The 24,179-nt window shown below is 41.7% G+C and overlaps 1 protein-coding gene across 1 annotated transcript in view; it reads left to right on the forward strand.

Annotated features, from left to right (window-relative positions):
• ADGRB3 (adhesion G protein-coupled receptor B3) overlaps nt 1–24,179 on the forward strand; it is a 797,924-nt gene that overhangs the window by 381,349 nt on the left and 392,396 nt on the right. The window contains exons 9-11 of the mRNA XM_019929178.3: nt 2,126–2,320; nt 19,435–19,503; nt 23,891–23,999. Coding sequence (XP_019784737.1) covers nt 2,126–2,320; nt 19,435–19,503; nt 23,891–23,999 — 373 coding nt within the window. The remainder of the gene's footprint in view (nt 1–2,125; nt 2,321–19,434; nt 19,504–23,890; nt 24,000–24,179) is intronic.

Below are 24,179 nucleotides of genomic sequence, written 5' to 3' on the forward strand. Positions count from 1 at the left end.
AGATCAAAGAGACCAGAGTGACCAGAGCACAGTGAATTGAGGGAAAGTGTTAGCAGTCTCCAGGGACCAGATCATGTAGGACACACAGACCATGATGAAGCAGGGAGCTTTCCCGTGCACAGTAGCTGTGCTGACTATGGTAGGCTTGTGTGAGTTCATTTGAATTTTTTTAAATGATTTTTAAAACTTTTAACCATATAGGCATATTTTTCAAGGCTTAGAAGATACATGAAAAACTGAGTCTCTGATGGCTTCAATTACACAAATAATAAGTTGGATAGTTTAAATAAAAACCTAGGCAGCTCTGGCTCCAAAGCCCATTCCATCGTATTTTGTCATAAAGCTCTAGTTAGAATATCGTAACTGAATTCACTCTACCAAACTTTTACAGTGCTGTGTTCTAAGGTTGTGAAGAAGGCAGGGAACCTACCCTCAAGGTTCAGAAAGCCCACCCCCAGAAGACATATAAGCAAATGATTATATTTAATTCAGTGTGATAGAGTGGTTGATGTATACAAGAATTAAGAGACAGCACAGACAAGGAGTTGATTGACTCTGTTTAGATATTTAGAAAAAGCAGAACTATTTGAGTGGTGTATAAACATGAGACAGTATAAGGGAGGACGTTAGCATATCCAGTGCAAAAATAGGATGTGATGGCACACATGACCTGAACAGGAAATTGCAAAGAGTTATCACTAATTTAAAGGCAGGACTGAAGGTCAACCTGGTAGCACACATCATCGTGGTGCACTAGCTGGCTTCTACTGGAGGTCAGCATCCTTTCTGATTGGCCAACACAGTGTCTGCATCTTGATTAAGATGGGCATTGAGACCACAGAGATAAGCAAGGACTAGATCACTGATGTCTCACCCATCCTCTGGCTTTAGTCAGGGGGTGATGGCTGCCACTGAGGGGAGACAGGAGAGAAATGAAATAAGAAAATGGCAAGAAACAAACTCCCTATATATGTTATGTTCTTTTAACATAACGCGATGGGAACAGAGAATGTCTCTGAAGATTTTTATTTTCCCAAAATATTTTTAGACAGAGCTTTAGAGACTAGAGAAAAGTTAAATATCTGAAGTGTCAAGATAGCACTTTTTAAAATCCATTTTAAAGAAAATTCCTAACTTTAGGATTCGCTCAGATTGACTACCATACTTCAAAGGATTAGTTGGCACTTTCCTTAATGGGAAATTGATGATTATAGTTATTACACTGGAACCTTTCTAGTCCAGTCTTTCTCTGGTGTGTTAGTTCTTAGTTATTTCATGATCCTTTGATAAGTCGTCATTATCATAAATTTAACAATGCGATGACAAAGACTAACCTTCTAGTAAACAAGTAAACGTATAACAGATCTCTGCTGTCACTTTACCATCTCTTTCCTTAACATTCTTCCACATGATAAGTTGCTTTTCTTTCCTTGGGCTGGAGGATAAGCAAATATGAAAACTGACAGCATGTTTCCCTGACCATCAAACTAATTTAAGCTTGCATCTCAATAGTTCATTCTGCTGCTGAAAACCTAGCTGAGAGATTTTTGTTGTTGTTTATTTTTTTTTAAATAAAGCCAAAATAATCTAGCTTTCAGTCATTTCTGTCATAGTAGTCCTTTAAAGTTTATCTAAATGTCTTTCTTAAGCTAAATGTCCTCGTGAAAACTCTTTTTTATTTTTGCTGCTGTATAAAGATGTCTTTATTTTAAGAGGTAAGGCAAAAATTATTAACCTCAGCTTGGATATTTTGAAGTGTTTATAATCTCCCATCTCTGCTCACACCTCACTGAACAATCTCCCCTGTTTACCACGTGCAAAATTATTTTTATATTTTTATTTCAATTAAAAACGTAAATTAACACATGCTTTTTGCGAAGTATTAAATTGTTTTCTGAAAACTAGAAGAGGCAAGTCCGTCAAGTCAGCCAAAGTGCGGACAGTGATGCGGAGGTCTATCCATGTGAGTTTGGGGTACACACAGCTTAGTTTTGAAATCCTCCCAGGTCTTTCAGTGCTATTGGAACATTGTCCCTGCAGTTTTAAATACATTCGTTTGATGAAGATATGTGGAGAAACAGTAATGAAGATTCTGATGTTTTTTCCACTCTTTTGACCATCACAGATCAAAGAACACCTTGCGAAAGGGCAGAGAATGCTGGCAGGTGATGGGATGTCCGAGGTCACCAAGACACTGTTGGATTTAACTCAGAGGAAAAACTTCTATGCAGGTGATCTTCTGATGTCCGTGGAAATCCTCAGGAATGTGACAGACACGTTTAAAAGGGCAAGTTACATCCCTGCATCTGATGGCGTCCAGGTAAGGGAGGTGATTCCATGAAGGAAAAGCAAGTGAGCTTGGGATCAGTTGTGGTCCTGGGAAGCCAGTGCAGCCACCATGGGGGCTTCCTGGCCTGGAGGGGAGGGTGCTCACTCCTGCTGGGGAAGGCATGCAGGCCGTGCTCAGCTGAGCTCTGGAAATGACCTCAGATCCTTAGTCATTCTGTATACCTCGGTGTCCTCAACCGTAAAATGCACGTAATGCACCTCCAGGAGATAGTGAGAATGTGTGTGAAGTGATTTGAGTCCTCAGCAGAAAGGCACTATAGCAAATTCCAGGTTGTAGCGTGGGTATTTTATTCCCACATTTAATATCACCATCTTGCCACAGGAAACTATTAAAAGTACATTAAGCATAATGAAGGCACATTAACTATAGCATGCAGAGAAGACACAGTTTAAGTTTTGTTTGGGGTTTTGCTATTAGAAGGGGGAAAGCCATGTTTAATTCTGTGGAACCATTGTCTGAAAATATCAGGCGAGTAGAGAATTGTTCTGGGTAGGGAAATAAGGAATTCAGGAACTCCTCACAGCATATTTTTCTTGTCATGGAAGACTTCTAGAACAGCATCATTTATTTCCATAGTAAAGTTTAAGTACTCATCCAGTTTTAGAATTGCCTTTGCCATTAAGACAAAGCTTGTTGAATGGCAAAAAAAGCATATTTAATGCAACTCTAGTTTGCATTTCAGGTTAACTCTTCTTGTGCCTAGGCTAAAATGTACGCCTGCCAAGAGTGTTGACTTGTTTTTTTGCATTTCTAGCATAATGTTCTTCCTGTATCTTGGCATGAAGTTCATTAAATAAAGGTTTGGCAAAATTCCCACATCAGGTAGTTTTCTTTCAGCCCACTCTTCCTTTGGGAGTTTTATTTGCATTTCACTTGGAGAATTCAGAGGGTGGGTTTTTTTGTTTTGTTCTTTGTTTTGCTTTATTTTGATCAGCTATTGAGGGAAAGAGGAATAGAAGGCTTTTTGGAATCATGGAATTATTCATAAATAATATTAAATGCCCTAATTTGTATAGAGGTACATATAGTATTTAAAGTATATGCATATACTGCTGAAAGTAGCTGCAATGAGAGTTAGTGGGACTGCATTCTATATTATATCACTAATGTCCAGGAATACTTTTTTTTTTTTTTTTTTTTTTTTTTTTTTTTGCGGTACGCGGGCCTCTCACTGCTGTGGCCCCTCCCACCGCGGAGCACAGGCTCCGGACGCGCAGGCTCAGCGGCCATGGCTCACGGGCCCAGCTGCTCCGCGGCATGTGGGATCCTCCCCGACCCGGGCACGAACCCATGTCTCCTGCATCGGCAGGCAGACTCTCCACCACTGCGCCACCAGGAATACATTTTTAATTGTAAAAAATTGTAAAAATTACATAGTAGGGAGGGGAGGTGGAAGATTACTGTCATCTGAGCATTTCAGAGATGCATTTGTGAGGTTTTTTTGTTTTTATTTTTTTATTTTTTGGCCATACTGCATGGCTTGCCGGATCTTAGTTCCCCGACCAGGGATGGAACCGGGCCCCTGACAGTGAAAGTGCCGAGTCTTAACCACTGGACCACCAGGGACTCCCCAAGATGCTTTTGTTTCTTTACAAAGAATGAGAGAGTTTTCCAGTTTAAAAAATGTACTAAGTAAGCCAAGTATAACCTTTCCCTGTAGTTCTGAGATACTTCTATCCATTGGCATTTACATTGAAAAATAACATCTGAAACCCTTGACATAAAATACAAGCTGTAATTTTGAAAAACCTCAGATCCTTGTGTTCACGTTGAAACATCAGGCAGAAGGCTGCACACAGTGAGCTCTCGGGCCTCTTTGAACCCTCGTGAGTGTAGGGCTTTAAGAGTTTTAGGTGCTGAAATTCAGGAAACTAAGAATCCCAGGTTGTATTGGGGACATATTATGATTGAGCTTCTCATTGGAGTGCACGGACTCCACGAACAATTAGTGTAACCACAGGCTTCGGCATGGACATCAGCTGGCTTGACTTAAATAGAGCAATGTGGCTGATGGTGGTGGTGTCCTTGTGGCATGATCAGAAATACCTTCCTCCGTTTCTGTCCTACTCTCTCCTTAGTCCTCCACATGCGCACAGAATTCTCAGCAGGCTGGTGTCCTAGTCATTTACAAACGGGAGCTGTGTTTTTCTCTTTCACTGTCTTTATTAGTGTCTTTTCGGGCACCTGGAAACCTTCCTCTTCTGGGAGTCCTTCTTCTTCCGTCTCTGCCCGTCAAACTCCTGACACAGCTCCAGCAAGTCTTTCTGACTGCCAGACCTGCAAGCCCCAAACTCCATCTGAAAATGACCTGTCTCGTCTCTGAAATTCTAGAGAACTTTGTACCACTTTTATTCTACTTTCCACAAGCAATTTTATACAAATCTTTTGGACGTATTTGTCATCTCTGCTTGATTACAGTCTTACTGCGACTCCAGTCCTCCACTTTCAAGGGCTCTGGGCCCTTGCGATTGGCTAGCACCTCAGGCTTCATATGGAGTAAGCTAAACTCATCTTGAGTGCCACGTTTTCTTGTATTTTCTACTTTGCCTTGTAGGATTAGTGGTCCGTAGGCTGGAACTGTAATGTCATCTTGACTTTTCCCTTCTCTTCCTTTCCTGTTGGGTCAGCCTACACGGCGCCTCTTCCATCCGTCTTTCCTCTCCCCACTGCTGTTTTCCCTGTCTTGGCCTCCAGTTACCCCAGCCTCCATTATTTCCATGGCCTCTTTCCTTTCATCCTCCCTCAGACCCTTACCAACATCCCTCCTCATCTTGTGCACCATGGTCCCATTGGCTGTCCTAGGACAGCCCTGATTCTGTCACTCCTCAGTCAGAAATCTCCAGCGGGGCACCAAGGCCTCCTCAAAGACAACCCGAAGCCTGTGTCTTGGTTTCTAGTACGCCCGCCGTACGTAGGTCACCTGCCTTTCCGGCCGTGCACATGGACTCCTCTTTCCCTTCACAGACTTGGAGCCAAGTGAACTACTTCCTGCTTCCTGGATGCACTGTGCGTTCTTGGCTCTGGGCCTTCGCTTCCTCTATGCCTTCAGACTGGCTTGTCTGTCTCCGTCTCCTAAATCAGTCTCTTGGTACAGACTCTGGGACTCTGAGTTCCAGCAGCACTTCTCCTGCATCTCTTTATGTCTTGAGTTATTAGTACTCATCTGCAAATCTTTGAAAAAGAAGAAATATCCCTGATCCATCTTTGGATACTAGCCGAGCTCCAAGTCATCCTCTCCCCAAAGAGGAGTCTTGACTATAGAAGCTGCTCAACAAATGTTTGTTGAGTTAATTAACAACAAAATTAATAACTACATAGATACCACTGACCTTTTTTTTATCCTTTTTTTTTAAACGGGGAAAAGAGCAAAGACCAAAGAGAGATTAAGGAAAACTATTTAAAGAGAATACATTCTTTTAAATGTAGTTATGTGCAAGACATTTTATGTAAAATGCCTGGTGATGCTGGATTCAGTAAACAATTGACTTGATACATTGATGAAAGTGAGATAGTATAGCTACAACCTGTTAAAATTTGGGGAAAAAATAAAGTGTACTTTTATGTCTTGGAAGGATAAAACATAGTAATAGTTTTATTTTGGGAAACTGGTAGAAAATTACTCCAAAAGTCCCTTCCCTTCAGGCATATTCTTTCCAAACCTTGGGGCTTGGTCATATGTCCAAACCTCTGTCCATATTGGTCCTCTATGTAATTTATTCTTCCCATTTCCAATCTGATGCCAAAGTCCTTCAGGATCCAGCTCAAAAATCATTCCTACTCCAAAGTCTTCTCTTCATATCTCAGGCAGAATTCAGTGTTTTCCTAATTGTCTGGTCTTTTTGAAACCTTGTAAATATCCCTACTAGAGCAGGTCTCTCACATGACATTGTAGTTATTTGTTTTCAGACCTCCCTTCAGCAGCAAATGTTAAGCTTGTGGAGAGACAATTAGGTCCCTGGGGCTTAGCTTGGCACTTGGAGCATAGTAGACATGCAAATATTTGTTCAAGTAATTAGTGACTATGAGTAATGTAGTAATATTTGAGGAATTTACTTCACAAAAAACTAAGAAAAGTACTCTGAACATCCAATTAAGAGAAAGGAAGAAAAGGAGAGGAAAGCTTGTCTTTTTTTCCACCCCTGGGAAAATTCATACTGAGTCTCATTCTATCAGTGGAGGATGAACTCACAACACCCACACCAGGAACTTGACAAAGTTGAATCAGACATACAAATTGAAATTCCAGTTTGTCCAATAAATATCTTGATGTCTTCAGACACATTACTTAATCTTTCTCTACCTTATTTCTTCATATCTAAAGAAGAAATAGTAGTACAGTCTATTCTCTTTAGTCATGGTAGTTATATTTTATAAAATGAAAGAATACTGATCATTTACTAATAGGGAAACTACAGGATGGGTTCCTTCAAGAATCTGTCATATAATTTTCATCGACCAATTAATACATGACCTGTTTTATGTGTGTTTCTGTTATTGTTGTACATATAACAATATATATGTTATTATTACATATACATTGTGTGTGTGTGTGTATATATATATATAAAACTCATGCCTGAACAAACCTTATCTAACACACATATTTTCTCTATAAGGCATAACACAGCCTTCTTGGGTTTAGGAATACTAGATGGACCTCCACACTATGCTGATGGCCATTCTCAACAGTGAAATTACCAATAAAAAATATGGAAAGAAACCTGGGCATTAAATAGGCCATGAAAAGGGCATATTTACAGGATATGAGCTGAAACCAAATCTCAGAGCATAGCCATGTGACATGAGCTGGGCACTTGTGCATGGGTGACTCAAATTCACCACCGTGCATGCCCCTGAAGCTATGAGCTTTGATTTGGGGGTTACAAATAAATTTTAGCGAAGAGTTGAATTTGCAGATACGGAATTCATGAGTAATGAAGTTCGATGCTAACTATTTTCCAGTCTTGTTGCGAGGCTTAGAAGTAATTCAGGTTAAATACGTAACAACCCATACATGATGGTATTTGTGAGTCGTCCAGCAGAGAGTAGGTGCTCTGTAATGCCCTTAGCTCTGGCGTTGTAACTCAACATAAAAGGAAAAGATGGGCCTTGCTCTCAAGCTGCTTACAACATCATTGAAGGAAAAGTTAACTCATAAATGAGGCTAGACCGGTAATGAGGAAGAGAGATATGAGGACAGTGTCTCACTTCCAGGAGCTCTCAAGACATAGAATCTGAACTGCAGCAACAAGAAACTAATTCATGGGAGCCTTAGGCCTTGAGATAGAATTTGGAGAAACAAGCTGGGTGCGGAAACAATAATCAAACTCCAGTCAAAGCCACAGAAATGGTATGAGTGTGGCACATTCAAAAGACCAAGGTTGGTAAAAAAAATGGGATTCACATTGGAAAATGTCGATCGTGAAGGCACGGGAATCAAGGCTAGAGGAGAGTTTGAATGTTATTCTCTATGAGCAAGGTTACTAAATGTGAGTGCTGTTTTTGGAAAGATGGTCTGGCCAAGGTGGATAAGGGCGATTAGTGAGTAAAGGAAGACTGGGGGAAAGAAACCCGTGAAAAGGCTACAGCAATGACCTAGAGGTTGGCAAAAAGAAAGCATGTTTCAGTGACAGTGGATCAGAAAAGCAGGCATGATCCACTTAATGGAAGGAAAGGCAGGCCCCTGAGACAGCTTATATTTGGGGGTAAAGAAAGAAGAATTGGAAAGAATACATACATGGAGTATCCACAGAGACGCCTTGTTTAAAGTTGCCCTCAAACTTCCTGGATGCAAGGATTTGTCTCTTCTCAGGCATGCTTTTGTTCCCTGACAAAACTTTTGTTGGTCTAACTCAGCGTTTTCCTAATGTTTTTGACTATGACCCACAGTAAGGCACACAGTTTACCTCAATATATAATTGAAAACTAGACATTTTCAAAATAATATTTCCCTTTTCCTGTGGGTAATGCACTCTTGTATTTTCTATGCATTCCTATTTGGTTATAAAAAGTCAATCATGACCCTCAAACAGGTCGCCAATGTTTGAAAATCACTTGTTTGTCTAACGTGTTCTCTAGGCTTGAAAATTCATTTCCCAATGATTAGGATTAAATAGGAAGCTCAAAACTCAGCTTCCAATTTCTTTCTTAAAGGCAAACTACATTCTAAATAAAATTCTCAGAGTTAGGTGATCAAGAAATTAAACTGAAAGCAGAGTTAGTGATTTCGGATAAGCCAAGCATCTTCTTTCCTAAAACACTTGACAGGCAAGCACGTATGTTGGATCTTTCTCGTGCTACCCATCCAGCACTAGGTGAGGATTCTTGAGTATTATTTCTCTGATGCTTTCAGTGAGAAATGCTTTTACTTTTTGTGTACAAAAGAGTGGTCTGATAAATGGGGAAGCAATTATGGCTAACAATCCAAAGCCATTATGTAATGCTGAAACTAATTCTCTTGACTAAATAAGATCTAGTACGGGCCCTTTAGGTTTGGAATTGTAGTATAACTCTAGCCTACAAGACAGTACCTTATGACTTGAGATCCTCTGCTTAAAGAACATTGTGCAGCAGAAGATTAAGAATTTCCTGGAACGTAAGTCGGAGAGGTAAGGAAGGCAATAGAGCGTGATGACTCAGAGTGCCTGTTCGTGGTCAGAATCCCGAGCTTCTGGTCAGGGCTCTGCTACTTGTTAACTATCTGATGCTGGGCAGGTGACTGGACCTCCCTGAGCTGCCATTTCTCTTCCACTGTATTGGATGATGGTACCCATGCACAGTGCTGATGTGAGGGTTGAGTTACTGTGTAAAACTTACACAGCATGTGGCACACAGTAAAAGCTCAAGGAACATGGCGACGAACCTTATGATCCGGGAAGGTGAGATTCTGATGGAGCAAACACCTGAAGCATCTCTGGACCACAGGTGTCTGCTGCCAGTGCAGATGTGTATTTTGCTATCACTCCTGGGAACAAAGGAAGGTCAAATATTCTCCATGGCATTACCTATGCAAGAATGGGCCACTGCTTTTTTCCCACTCTTTTTTTCCCCCCACTCTTAGTAGAGGAGAAGGGCAGGGAATGTATCAAGGAGAAGGGAAGTCAGAAAAGAAGTGTTAGTCCTTAAGGCCTTTATCACAAAGCCATTTCAATGTTAGCTGGCAAGTGGATGAGAGGATGGCTTGAATCAATAGCCAGGATGCCTGGATCTGTGGGAACCAAGAGGAGCCCAGGATGGCAACTCCCAGCTGATAATCACTCCAAGTCACAAATGCAGCCATTTCAATGCTTCCAGCCTGATACGGTTCCCTATTCTTTCTCTGTGGTAGAGAGAATGTGTACAGCTAAAAGCTCTTTCTAGATAGTGTGGAGAATATGCCCTTATTATATAAGATGGAAAGAAGAAATTCAATGCCAAATACCTGACTTAAATGGGTGAGATATTAATAAACACATCTTGCTTCACCCACCAATGTGAATAAATCCTACCATGAACAAAATTTGGAAGATGGCTGCAGGCTGAGAGGGACTGAGGACCTCCATAGGTGAATAGAGTATTCACAAAGATGGGGGAAAAAAGAAGGGCGACTAAGAAGGTTAGGTATTTGTGGAATGGAGCCTATCACCTGGTACATGCCATGTGATGTACATGAATGACTTTGGTGGAACTTAAGAAAAATATGATAAAGCATCTGATAGGTAGTTTTGTCGTTTCAGAATCCCTCATTATTTCCAGCAGAGTCAAGAAAATGTTGAGATTTGCATGTGCACGGTGTACAGGTAGTCTTCTATTGTGATTCCATTTATTATTAAATTTTTCTTTTAAAAAATTATGGGGGAATGTATCAGTTTGCAGGGCTGCCATAATAAATACCACAGACTGGGTGGTTTAAACAACAGAAGTGTATTGTCTCCCAGTTCTGGAGGCTGGAGGTCCAAGATCAAGGCGTGGGCAGGTTTGCAGGCAGCCGCCTTCTCCCTGTGGCCTCACATGGCCCTTTTCTCTGTGTGTGTCACCCCTGATGATTTTGTGTGTCCTAAATGCCTCTTCTTACAGGAACACCTGTCAAATTGGATTAGGACCCAGCCTCATTTTAACTTAATTACCTCTTCAAAGGCCCTGTCTTCAAATACAATCACATTCTGAGGTACTGAGGGCTAAGGGCTTCAACATATGGATCAGGGCCAGACACAATTCAGTGCACAACAGGGGATCTTGAAGGAACTGTGAGAATTTCCCTTTAGCCAAGAAAAGTATGTGCCAGGCATCTTCCCAGGGACAGGACCTCTATGGCTCTGCTCGCAGCATCCCAGGGGTGAACCTGTGATGTGTGTGTGTTTCCTGCCCAGGTGGCCCTTTGGTATATCCGCCAGGCCTGCCCAAATGCGGTGATCACTTCTCACCTTGTGCCTTGTCTGGATTTGAGGAAGATTTTGCCCCACTTGTTATGATGTTTTTTATGACTGACTGCTCGGCAGGGCTCCCTCTTGGGAATAATTGATGAACATACCTAATCATATTAGCATCACTAAAGTTTTTACCCTTCATTTGTAAAGCAGCACCACGCTTGGCCCCCCTAAGCGCTGACAATAGACGCTGCTTCTCTCTACTCCCCCATTCTGGTTGTCACTTGCACCTCAAAGCAGACCCACTCTCTGCTCTTTCTCTGGAGCCCTCCATCCTACACTTGCCCTGGAAAGACTCATAGCATCGTGTAGGAAGTTGCCCATCCAAGCAGTTCCAAAACTCCACAGGTGGTACCGTCTTCCATCTCGGCAGAGCAGTGAGATTAGTGGGAAAGGCAGCCCGAGATTCCTGGACCCCTGTTCCATGTTGTTTCCAAAATGAGTCAGAGCTTCGGTGATATCTGTGACTAAAACGAGAAGAAAAAAACAAAGGTGTCCTTAAAGGCTCTGGATTTTTTTCTCCTAAACTAGTGCACGTTAGGGAATATTTGCTTCAATAATCGGCTCTCACACCCTCTGGATCTGGCATATGACACTGGGCTGTCTGGGACAGCCCGGCCCTGTTGGCAGGAGTCCTCTGACCACAGCCTTCCAGGCTGGTGACCCCACGGCTGACCTTCTGACCTTGATACCCCAATCCCTTTGTCCCCCCCATTGATCCTCTGGTTTTCCAGTGCTTCAGTTTCTTGTCTCTGAATCATATTCTCCGTATATCTTGGTCCCTGATGCCTTCCAGGGGGCATCCTTAATTATCATCTGCTGCTTCCTGAATCCTTGAGGGTTTCTCATTGCCAATGGCCAGTTGATGTGCTTCTAGGATAGGTATTCTAGATAAAAGATTAAACCAGAGTGATGTGACTTTTTGTCCTGATCCGTTGAGAGACCACCTATTAAAAAAAATAGGCAAAGCACTCTTTAGGGATTAGTTAGCTTTAAAAAATACAGTAGAACAAGCCTAAGATTATTTGTGTAATAATATTCCTCTTACTCAATTTTATTTCTCTACACTTTCTTGACTGGGAGGCTAAGAAGTAGAGTCATAGCCCAATCACATCCACACAGTTACACACACACATACACATAGATTGGACATCAGTTATCCAGGCCCTAATCTGTAACCTGGGTGTGTTCCTGGTTTTGCACATCTCACGTGCAAGTGTCATCATCCAAGTGCATGGAGGCTAAAAAAATACAGGAGACCAAGGCATTGTATCTTGAACTCTTTGGGTTTTTACCTTGCTGCAGACTTGGTCCATCTCATCTGACTTAACCTCCCCACTGCAGAGTCCTTCTGCCCCACTTCCTGCTTCCTTATCCCTAAGCCCTCATCTAACCTCACGTGGTCCTCTTCCTGTCTATTTTATCACCAGTGTTTTAACTTCGAGTTCATCCCATTCAGCTCTATTCCTGGTCATTTTAGTTTTTCTCCCAAAGGCTCCAGGTTTCAACTAGGATTAAGGATTCACAAGTTTTGACCTTTTGAGCTTCAGGCTTGTAGGGACAGCGGCAGCTGGGCATCTGCTCTCAGCTCTATCCCAGGCGCCTCACACTCGGCCAGAACAGAGCTGAGCCCACAGTCCCCGGGCACATGCAGCTCTGCTGTGTCTTCTGCGTGTTCAGCGGAGCTGTGTGTCCTCTAGGAACCAGGGCCTGGTCCCGGTTCTGCCCTCTCCCTCCATCACCATGACACTTTGTTCCCTAATCAAGCCAGCAGACAACACGGCCTCCTTTCTGACCTCCCCATTTCCACTCTCACTCTCCTGTACTCTGTTTTCAGCAGCCAACGTTAGATTTTTATTTTTCCTGAAACTCGTGTCACATAACTATGGTGGGATCCAGGCCCCTCTCTGTCTGAGCCCCTGACTCTCTTTTTCATCCTGTATTAATATTCTCCCCCTCCCCTCCTCTAGCTCCCTGCTCAAGGCCATGCCAGCTACGTTGCTTCCTCTCTGTTTGTGTTCCTTCGTCCCACTGTTGTTCTGGGGCTCTCTTCCTCGGCCCTGCCCATGACTGCCACCTTCGTCACTCTGTCCTCAGCTTAGATGTCACCTCCTCAGAAAAGTCTTTCCTGCGGACTCTTCCACCTGAAGCAGCCTTGTGCACACACACACACACACACACACACACACGTGTGCACACAGGAAAACACACATACACGTATATACACATAAACTCATACACACAAACACATCCACATGTCCACACAGATACCCAGATATACACATACACACACCCACATGCACACATCCACACAGTTACACACACACATACACACACATATACACACGTGCACAATTACACATACAAACACACATACACATATATACACATAAGCACATAGACATGCAAACACACAGATACCCACATACCCACGCACATACACGCATACACACACCCACATACACATGTCCACACAGGCACACACGCACACACAGCCCTCCCCTGCCCAGTCCCTCCTGGCCCCGTACACTATTTTATTTTTGATTCATCACCTTAAGTCCTGTTTTAAATGATTACTTATTACTAAATGTCCTTTCTTTACACAGCACAGTGCAAGCTCCGTGAGGGCAGGAACTCTCGTGTGTCTCGCTCACTGTTGCGTTCACTGAACTCAGAAAAGGGCCAAGTACACAGCAGGTGTTCAGGCAATGTTCCTGAAGGAGTGAGTGCCTTTCTGCCTCTCAAGCATCCCCTGGGTCTTTCCTCACCTCCACCCTCATGCCCACTTCTGTCCTCGCTGTGTCTCACTCGGGCTCTTGGTAAAGTCTCCCCGGGATGTTCCCTTCCCCAGGCTTCTTCCTCCCCAAGCCCCCAGCTTTGCTGCCTGGAGTGTAATTTTCTCTCTCTCCCGATGCCCTCTGCTGCTGAACAAGGTAGCCCTCGCTCCATCAGGGATGGGGCAGCAGTGGTGGTGCACAGGGGGCTCCACTGTGTTTGGCAAAGAACCAGCTGTGTGTGGAAGAGGGGACCCCTTCCTTGGGAGGGGACCAGGGCCGAACATCCTCCACTGTGTCCTCTACTTGCGAGGCCCTGCAGTTTCTCAAGAGTGGGTGTCTGTGACCAGGACGGCCTTGAGACTTCAAAATGCCACTCAGATAGGAAGAGTTCGATCCCATATTTAATCAGGAGAACCAGCTTTCTGATCTGTAAAAATAAGCACCCTATCTCCTGCCCTGGACCTACAAGAACCCTGGGTATAGAGCAGAGGAGGGTGTTGAAAGGAGGCCACACGTTAGGTGGGGACCGTGTATCCGTGATTTTTAATTCCCCCAGTGTTTATCCCATGGTCTTCCACACAGCAGGCATGCAGTCAGCCAACATGAAATATTTGAGTATTTACATTTTCCTATGCCTCGTGCTGTACCCTGGGGGCATGGGAGCGAACAAAATGGAAACAGTCCCAACTAAATTATAAGCTGGTAGAGAAGAAGCCCTAAACTGATCATCATATAAATACATTGTAATTACGAAGTGTGATACACTTCAAAAGAAATCTACACAGTGCAACTGCAACTCCGCATGTTTGCTGCCCTGTGAGTGGCTCCCTTACAGCTGGCTGCTGCCTGCATTACATTAGGGTGAAGGTGCACTTATTCATCCTTTTGGGTGAGTGCACAGTAGTTTTGCTGGGTTGGTCATGCATGGACGTAGAGGCCGGGAGAGCCAGAGACCATCGTACTAGTAATTCCCCAGGTACTGGGGAAAGCTGACTCTCAGAACAGAGAACAAAGGTCTCTTCTGGTCAATAGAACCTCTTCCTTCACGTCTTATTCTCTTAGGTGATTACTTCCAGGAATGGACTGTTTCTTTTTTCCATGGATTTTTGGCAAAGCATGAATGATGACAGTATTGGTAAATGAAAAATAAAAATTTTCACTACTCAAAATCAGAAACATAAAGAGACTGTGCAGACTTTGTATACTTACAGTGTGGTGATGGGAGAAAGCCTTTCTGGGGAAAAGGCATGTAAATCTAGACGTGGAGGACAAAAAAAGGGTTATTCAAGTAAAGAACAGGAAGTAAAGTGGTTGAAGAAAGGGAGCAGCATTATATAGGTCTGGAGACTGGGCAGAAACAGGTTTGGGATGCATGGAGAAGTCTGCTGAGCCTGGAGTAGAGAGAGTGGGGGACAGGATCGCTCAAGACAGAGTGGAGAGACAGGAAGGGGCCGGATCACGCTTGACCTGCAGCCGTCGACTGCTCTCTGGATTGGGGATGCATGACTGTCCTGGGCTGTGCCATTTTAATCCTAATGGTGTGTCCCTGCTTCCTTGCTTAGCCTTTAAGCCTCTCTTATGATCCCTCTATATTTCATGTCGGGATGACCACCATTCCTGAAAGCTTTCAGTTCTCCTTCTTAACTCTGTTCCTTGGGGCCTGTCTCTGCCTCTCGGTGCATTTGCTGCTGGGTTAGGAGGAGGAGAACACGTTTCTTGTGGCTTAGATATCTCCGATCATGAGCCTAATCTACAACTCTCTTTCAATAAGGAATTCAGCAAAAGTGCATGCTAAGATGTGCTTCAATATACTTATAGAAAATTGTATAGAGTCCTTGAGAAATTTGTCAAGTGGAAGCCAACCAGATATAGAACAAAGAATTACGTACTTACTGCTTTGCATAAAATTGGGTGTCCTGACCAGTGTGAGGTGATACCTGATTGTAGTTTTGATTTGCATTTCTCTAATAATTAGTGATGTTGAGCATTTTTTCATATGCCTCTTGGCAATCTGTATGTCTTCTTTGGAGAAATGTCTATTTCTATCTTCTGCCCAGTTTTTGGTTGGGTTATTTGTTTGTTTTGTTTTTTGATATTGAGCTCCATGAGCTGTTTGTATATTTTGGAGATTAATACTTTGTCCATTGCTTCATTTGCAAATATTTTCTCCCATTCTTAGTGTTGTCTTTTATCGTTTATGGTTTCCTTTGCTGTGCAAAAACTTTTAGGTTTAATTAGGTCGCATTTGTTTATTTTTGTTTTTATTTTCATTACTCTAGAAGATCTGTCATACAGAGTGAAGTAAGTCAGAAAGAGAAAAACAAATATTGTATATTAACACATGTATGTGGAATCTAGAAAAATGATACAGATGAACCTATTTCCAGGGCAGGAATAGAGACACAGACGTAGAGAACGGACTTGTATAGACATATATACACTACCAGGTGTAAAATAGCTAGCTAGTGGGAACCTGCTGTATAGCACAGGGAGCTCATCTCGGTGCTCTGTGATGACCTAGAGGGGTGGGAGGGTGGGACGGGTGTCCAAGAGGAAGAGGATATATGTATACACATAGTTGATTCACTTCATTGTACAGCAGAAACTAACACGACATCGTAAAGCAATTATACTCCAATAAGAAAGAAAATCGAGTGTCCTTTTAGTCTCACATGGCCAAATCTAGGACTTGCACTTTGAATGGGTCAGAGACATCAATGCTTCTCTTTACGACATGCGTTCGCTGTGCTGATTTTAATAATACTTCCTGCCGAGGAAAACCAGAGTCCTGCTTCCTGCCCATCGTGTCCCACAGCCGTTTGCTCAGGGTCTCCCACGTGCTGAGTGTCTCATCATCACAACACTGAAACCCCTCCCAGCAGAGGACATTCTTAGGAAGGAGAGCTTTCTGCTGAACAAATCATGGGCCATAATGTGGCTATAAATATAAATCATGCAGCCAGTCGTAAAAAGATAACACAAAGGGAATAAAATCATAAAGCTGCCATATATTGAGCACTTAGCGTGTGTCAGATACTGTGCTAAGAATTAGCTCTGAGCTTCACAGCTGCTCTGCCCTGCAGGTGTTAGCATCTCTGCCTCACAGGCTAGAGAACATAGGCGGAGGTGGGCAACGTTACCCCAGTACCACACAGGTAATAAATGTTGGGAGAATTTTTAAAGCAGGTCTGCCTAGTTCAAGCTCCAAACTCAGACTCTGCTAAGGACGCTGAATTTTTCAAATCAGTCTAGGTCGTAGAGATCGGGATGTGATCAAAACAAAACAGAAACCTGTCAGATGCAATTCAGGGGCTAAGGGACTTGATCCACATATCATCAAAGGAGAGGTCTGACCATAGGTAGCAGAGCTCTTGAAAAATTCTAGAAGTTGTACATCTGCTGCCGTGGAAGTTGCTTTATACTTTTCTCAAAAATTCAGTCAAGTGGTCTGAAAGGTTATGAGTCCCCTCTTCAAAATGCTGTTCTGTTTGGTTCTGCTTTGTTCCATCTGTCAGTATGATATTTGAGCAAATGTAGAAGTGAATTGATATATCGAAGTACATTTTTTTTCAACGTGTGTGAGACAGATTAGAGCAGGGTCAACTCAGAGGAATGATGCTTGAGTCTTGTTGGAGAAAGTGAGGTGTACTGACTTTGTGATTTCATTGTTTCCTTTAAGTTAGGACTTTATTAACCACCTGCTGTGGGCAAGGCATTGCATGCGACGAGGATACACTGAGGAACAAGCAAAGCTCAGTATTCCTGGAAATGCCCCTCCCCCTCCCCCATCTGGGATATTAAGGCTTAGCCCCTGTCCCCCTACACGAACCTACAACTGACCATTTTCAGATTCAATCCACTGGGAGATAGAAGGAGAGCTTTACTCTGTGCGGCATTCCCATGTTCATTTAGTCAAGTATGATTTATTGGCCTTGGAAGATAGTACAACCGCCTTTCTTAGACTCTCTGCTTACTAGAATGTATATTTTAATAATCTGTGGTTTTTTATGTATGCCCTCTGGTGATTTTGAAACACCGAACTCTGAATTTATCGTTTTGATCAAGGAATCGCGTGTGCTCACTGGCCTTGACGTACAGCGCAGAGCTGCTGACTCCCTGTCACTAAAACACGCTTTGTGCAATGTTTTCCCGGAAACGGAGATGCGTTGGCACAAATTGCTTCCCATTCTTGCGGTACCCTTGTTAGGAGCAGCATGCATTTTGTATGAGAGCAGGCAGGGGCTAGGACGTAGGCGCGGTCATGGACCTCAGCAAGGCTGACGGCGTGAAAGGGGATGAAATCTGCAACTTTGGTCTCACTAGCACCACGTCCCCTACTGAGTTCACTAGCCACAGGCGATCGGAGAACTCTGAAGGTTAATTCTTTCTGCCCATACGTAGAATTACAGCTCAGTGGACAAAGCCCTTGAAATGTTATCACCCCAGCCAGGACATTTTCAGTGGAAGAAATGGCTGGTAGTACAAAAAGGTTAAACGAATTAGAAAACGGGTCTCAGACAGACTTGCCGGTTTTTTTTCCCAAGAGCTGCCTAAAATATTCTGTAAGTTTTATAGAGGTTGTGACTGGAAACATGTTTCAGCCATATGATTGCCGGGAACTATTAAAATGAATAGCACAAATAGGGCAATTAAATATAGATGCTAACAGATTCAAACCCCAAGAGGAAATGAAGCTGCTTGGTTTTTCTTCTAAAAACACGCAGGTGAATTTCTTTGGAATTAGAGTAAAGACCTATCTTGAAAAGCTGGCTGGATAGGGAAGAAGGCTGAAGAGACTAAAAAATTGTGACTACCTGGCCCCCAACTCCTGAAGGGAGACCTGTCCTAAGTGAAGGTATCAACGTAAGGCCGTGCTCCTGTTCATAACATACGGAGCAGCCAGAAGAGGTGCGCTCTGAGGATAAAAGCAAGGGACCACCGTCCGTGTAGCTTCAGACAGATGCCAAGGCTTCACTTTACACTGCTTAGGTCTCCTGTGACCCCATGTCCCTGGCACCCTGGTTTTCCTCTCCTGGCTCACAGCGAGTGTGAGAGGATAGGAAGGTCTCTCTTTAGTACAGATCCCTCGTGTGTGAAGTGAGTACTAACACAGATGATGCAATGTGTGGGAAACAAAAACCGAACACTGAGAGGTGCCTGTCTGCCTGGAAAGGGAAAACCGAAACTCATCGCAGGCACTGCTGGAACACGTTAAAGCCAATGTGTTTCCAACAGTTAGTTAGGGACCAGGGGGATGACAAGGGTTTGGACATCCCTCCATTTTGGCTTGCTGCAAAAGGCAGGGGGTTTAAGAATGGGAATTTGAAAACAGCCAAGACTTCCTGAGCACTTACCATGCAGGAACTTGAAAAATTTCATGTCGTCGTTGCAATAAGTAGTTGTAAACGTTAAAGTAAAATAGCCAGGAAGGGCAGAGCCAGGATCCAATAGGAGGAAGGCTTCACTGGCCTCAGCTTTGCCCGTGGCCTGTGGCTTCACTGTGATGCCCTTCGACCCAGCAGTGTGAGTAGCAATCATTCCTCACAGGGAACTGGACGACTTTAATAAGACAAACACAGGGGACTTTCTTACAGGAGCTTACAAAGAGAGCTTCTTTGTAAGGAATAATTATACGGTGGCCTGACAGAGTAGAATGCAGAGCATATAACTGTGATAGAAAGTAAGTGTTGTGCCTATTGTGATGTCTTCTGAATATGTGACGTTCTCTAGAAATCCCAGAATCATGTTGCTGAGGGAGGGTCCTCAGAGATCTTCTAGAATAGCATGTTAGGGTCATCAAGCAGTATTGCAAAGTGTTTATACCCTCAGCGTTCAAACAGATGTTGCTGGAAAAGATATTCCCTCGTGTAACATTAAACCTTTTATCTAATTTAATTTACAGAACTTCTTTCAAATAGTTAGCAACCTTCTAGATGAAGACAACAAGGAAAAATGGGAAGATGCACAACAGGTAAAGCTGAAGTTATTTCAGAACTTAAAATGAAGTTGGTTAAATAAGGCTTCGTAATATGTGAAAAAAGTAATGGCTCGCTATTCCAAGAACATACTAGGAAAAATTTTAAAGTCATTCTAGATTATCTCGTTCTAATTTTAGAGAAAACAAGTGACCTCCTTTATCATAACAAACTATGGAATCAATGATATTTAAAATGTGAAAAAACAGAGCAGGTTTAAGTAATGTTTAACTTTAAGGTATTAATACATAATGACTCTATGCCTTACCCATCATTTTCTTTCCTGTCTACAGACTATAGGAAAAACAGGTAATCTAAAAGGACACATTGCCATATCAATATTGATGTGGTAAGATGCTTATAATGGAATGTTAAATGAAAAAGAATTACCAAGCAGCATGTAAACCTGATTGCACATTTGTGAAAACAGAAATGTAAAAATGTTCAGTTATAATACAAAGATAACTTATGGATGGGATAAACAGCAAAATCATAAACTAGCACTTTAATATTGCTTAAAAAATAAAAAAAATAAAAGGACACATTGCAAACTAAACTGTGGGAGTACTAACTAGTAAAATCATCTGTATTGACTCTGTTACGTGTTACCTGAATTATGTATACAGATGTGCATTTTGACTCAAAGCCAAGAATTGTAAAAATGAGTTCTCATTACAAGAAATGTATTCTGCTCTTTTTCTCTTTCTGCTAAGCATGGCAACTGTAGCAAGGAGCCTTGTTGGTTTAGTTATTGTTTTAAAAATGCCTGGTCCTGCCATTTGTGCTATGCTCACTGACACACGGTTAATACTATGTTTTCTAAATCACAGAAAAAGTGAGTTAGAAGTTAAGAAAGGGAGAATAAGCATGTTTTTAAAAATCCTGTAGAAATTTAATGTAAACGTTTTCTACTTGACCCTTGTTAAAAAATTCCGCGAGAACAATGCAATATTGAAAATGAATACTTCCTGAGTTTCAAGTGGACCCTCTCTCTCCCTTTCCCTTTATAATCATGTTCTGGGCCTTCAGGAGTAAAGCATGCCCTTTATTTCTATTATCATAGGAACTCTATGGATAGACTCTAAAAATAGTCCAGTGTGGGTCCACCTCATTATCAGGTACAAGTGCTGTGCTTCTGGCCATAGCAAGAAAAAAAAAAAAAATCACTCCTTAGTTTAAGACACGGAATCTATCTTTTCCTACTAGTTTGAGTTATGTATTTGTCCTTGGCTTCATTCTAGAGGAGAACCTCCTTCACTCGCTGTGAGAAAATGGTGTCTTTCCTTAGAATACACTGCTAAGTGTATTCTAAAGTGGCTAAGCACATCTTTGTAGAGTGCTGGAGACTATTAATTATGGATATATTTAGGACAAATGTATAATACCCTATTTAAAACAAGACTGCAATCCATCAGATGGTGTTATTTGCTGCAAGGTCCCAACTTGAGCAAATAATGAAGAGTGGCAGAACTTTTTGTCAATGGAAAATCCTGAATCCATAATCCACCTATTTACTTGTGATTTTGAGTTAAGTATATTCTTATCTTTTAAATATTTTTTTCAGTAGTGATGATCCTTAATGCTTCTTTGAAGTAACTATTTGAAATAAAAGCAACTATTCTGTAGCGATGTTTTCATAAATGCAGCCAAGTGGTAAATGAGTCTCCAAGTTTTGGGCACAAAGGGTGAACTCTTCAGAAATAAGAGCTGTTTAAAATCTACCAGAGATAATCCTTTGTCTATTTTAGAGGAATAGTCTCAACAAAATATAACATAAAGCATAGCTCTGTGTGCATTTGGAAGACTAGCTGAGTAAAATGGTGAATACTGAAGTCAGAAGCATTTTGCCATTAGAACTCACACTTTTGGACAATAAACAGTGTCATTTCATAGTTTGTTCACTACACATAAACCCCAGTTATGAAGGATGAAACTATGTTTAGCTAAAGAATCCTACTAAAAATACAGTATACTAAAGTGAAAAAAAAAGGCTGCATTCTCTATAGCACTGTTTTATACACCATCATTGTAGTTGGAATGGACGGTCCATTTCATTCATGATAATTGTGATGATCAGTATTTCCTTTTTATACTGAACGCTCCTGTGTCTCTCCAGGAGTGCGTAAATTGTGGCCGCTGAGCCAGATCCAGGCTGGCACCTGTTTTGTAAATAAAGTTTGGCATCATAGCCACAGTACCTAAGGCTGCTATGGTACAGCAAGGACAGAGCTGAGTTGTTCCAACAGAGACCCCGTGATCCACAAAGCCACTCTCTGACCCTTTACAGAAAAAAAAAAAAAAAAAAATCAGCCCCGGCTCTATGACATTTGAAAACTGTTGGGAACATATAACTACAAACAAAATCTGCTGCCACCCTAGAAAACCTCTCCCCAAAGTAGACAGGAAAGAAAACAGTTTTATTATTGAATAGGCATTAAGCCAGAATGTGATGTGCCTCACAGGCAGTTCACTAAGAGTTGCAAAGACAGAGAAACTTCATCCTTTAATACAGATGAGCGGATGTTCAACTCATTACACACGTGTTCTCGAGGTAAACAGTAGCTAATTCTCAAGTAAGAGGACTTTAGGTAGTTCATCCTAAATGCACTGGGTAATTGGGATGACCATCTTGTTAGTGAATTGGCTTTATCCAAAGGAAAAATGAGCTCTGATATCTTAATGACTGCGGGCAGTTTTGCAACTCAGAGTGAGGAGGCACCTGCTTAAGTCAGGGTCTAACCCTCCCACCGCCCCTCCCACCGCACAGCAATCTAGATGATGACTTTCCACTGAGAGACATCCCTGGGTCTTTAAGCTGGGAAGAGGCTATTTAACTTTCAAAAAGGTTTACACGCATTTCAAAGAGACAGAGAAAGGATTCAACTATTACAAGTTTTCTAAAGTAAATGCTCTTAAGGGAGGGGGGCAAGGGGTTAGGGAGGGAGTCTCTTCTCTATTTTCAACTGGGAGGATTAAACCTCTTCTTTTTAATTTGTATTTACCCACACACTACACATACTCATAGACACACACACCTACACAAAAATAGAAGAAAAAATACAGTAGCAGCAGGAAGTTTGGAGCTGATGGAAATTTCACACACATTTTTGGAATGTGGAGGAAATTTCACACACATTTCGGGAATGGGATAGGTAAGCAATAGCATTTGTCCCCAAGTCTTCCTGAAATTAAAAAAAAATTACAACTATCTATGCCATACGTTTCTAACTGTAATAACCATTGTTCATGTCTTCAACCATATATGAGGAAGTATACGATGCATTCGAGGTGTCTGATTTTTGGATGGGTGCGGCCGCAAGCTCCTGTAAAATATACGCACTGTGCCTGCTGGCCACCCTGCCCGGCATGTCTTTCTGCTCATCAGAGTCTCTCTCCCCCTTCTGCACAAGCCTTTGCAAAACAAAGCCATTTAAAATTCTCTAATGCACTTAAATTTTTCATGGCTTGAAGCTGCAGTGGTGCTGAATGGCTAAAAGCAATGAACGTAACTTCAAAAGACTTTCTGCTTTAATCTGGTTATATAATGCAGGCTGACTTTGTCAGCATGATGGGTTACACATACTAAAATTCATTTGTCTTTTCAAATGGACCTCACATTCCTCTCACTGTGAGCTATTGCCAGAATCAGGTCATCTTTAAGCAAACACTCATCTGTTTGCAGTGTATGAGGCGGATGATGTTGGGTGTGTCTTACATATGTACATGTGAAACACCTATACTAGAGCTGTTTTATGATCCTGCAAGTATTGCCAACACTATTATTCATACAGCAGCTATTACAATGATTAGAAATAAATGTCTCTCCCAAGATAGTTATTTTACAGTGAACTTAATAGTCTGTAAATATTCATGATGGCAATAATAATTATTTTTCCCCAGTGTTCATTGTACAGATGCTAAGTAAAAAAAAATGTAAAAAGCCCCCAAATTTCAGTGTTTGTTCTATGTTATATTTAAGTGAGGAAAGGAACCCATCAAAAGTAAAGACATGCTGCTTCTAAGTGTACAATCTGTTAGATATTTTGAGTTTTCTTGGATTTATGAAGGATTAATCACATCATCATATCACCTCCAGAGTTCTTGCTGGCTGACATTTGATGTCATTCTCAACTGTTAGTTCAAAAAATATACAACTGTTAGATGGGTTAAAAAATAAATTAATAAATAAAAATTTAAAAATAAAATAAAATGATTAAAAATAATTTTAAAAAGTAAAAAAAATACAGCTGCTGCTAGTTGGAGAAATGTCTTCAAATAAATCAGAGCTCACTTATGATCTCATTGTGTCTTTTTAAAATTCCAGTTATATATTCTATTATATAGATTTTTTAAATTCCATCTAACCTTTGCTTATTTTTGTAGATTTATCCGGGCTCAATAGAGTTAATGCAGGTGATTGAAGATTTTATACACATTGTTGGAATGGGGATGATGGACTTTCAGAATTCATACTTAATGACTGGAAATGTAGGTAAGAAATAGGATGTTTTCCCAAAATCTGACTGAATTTTTAAAAAACTTTGCAAGTATCTGAGTCATACATTTCTAAGTGTGGTACCCATTGTTCATATCTTTGAGTCTACATGAGTAATGTATTGTGGGTATTTGGTGTCTGATTTTTCAATGGGCCAACCACATATTCACTATAGAC

The sequence above is a fragment of the Tursiops truncatus genome, chromosome 12, assembly GCF_011762595.2.
Source record: "Tursiops truncatus isolate mTurTru1 chromosome 12, mTurTru1.mat.Y, whole genome shotgun sequence".
NCBI lineage: Eukaryota > Metazoa > Chordata > Mammalia > Artiodactyla > Delphinidae > Tursiops > Tursiops truncatus.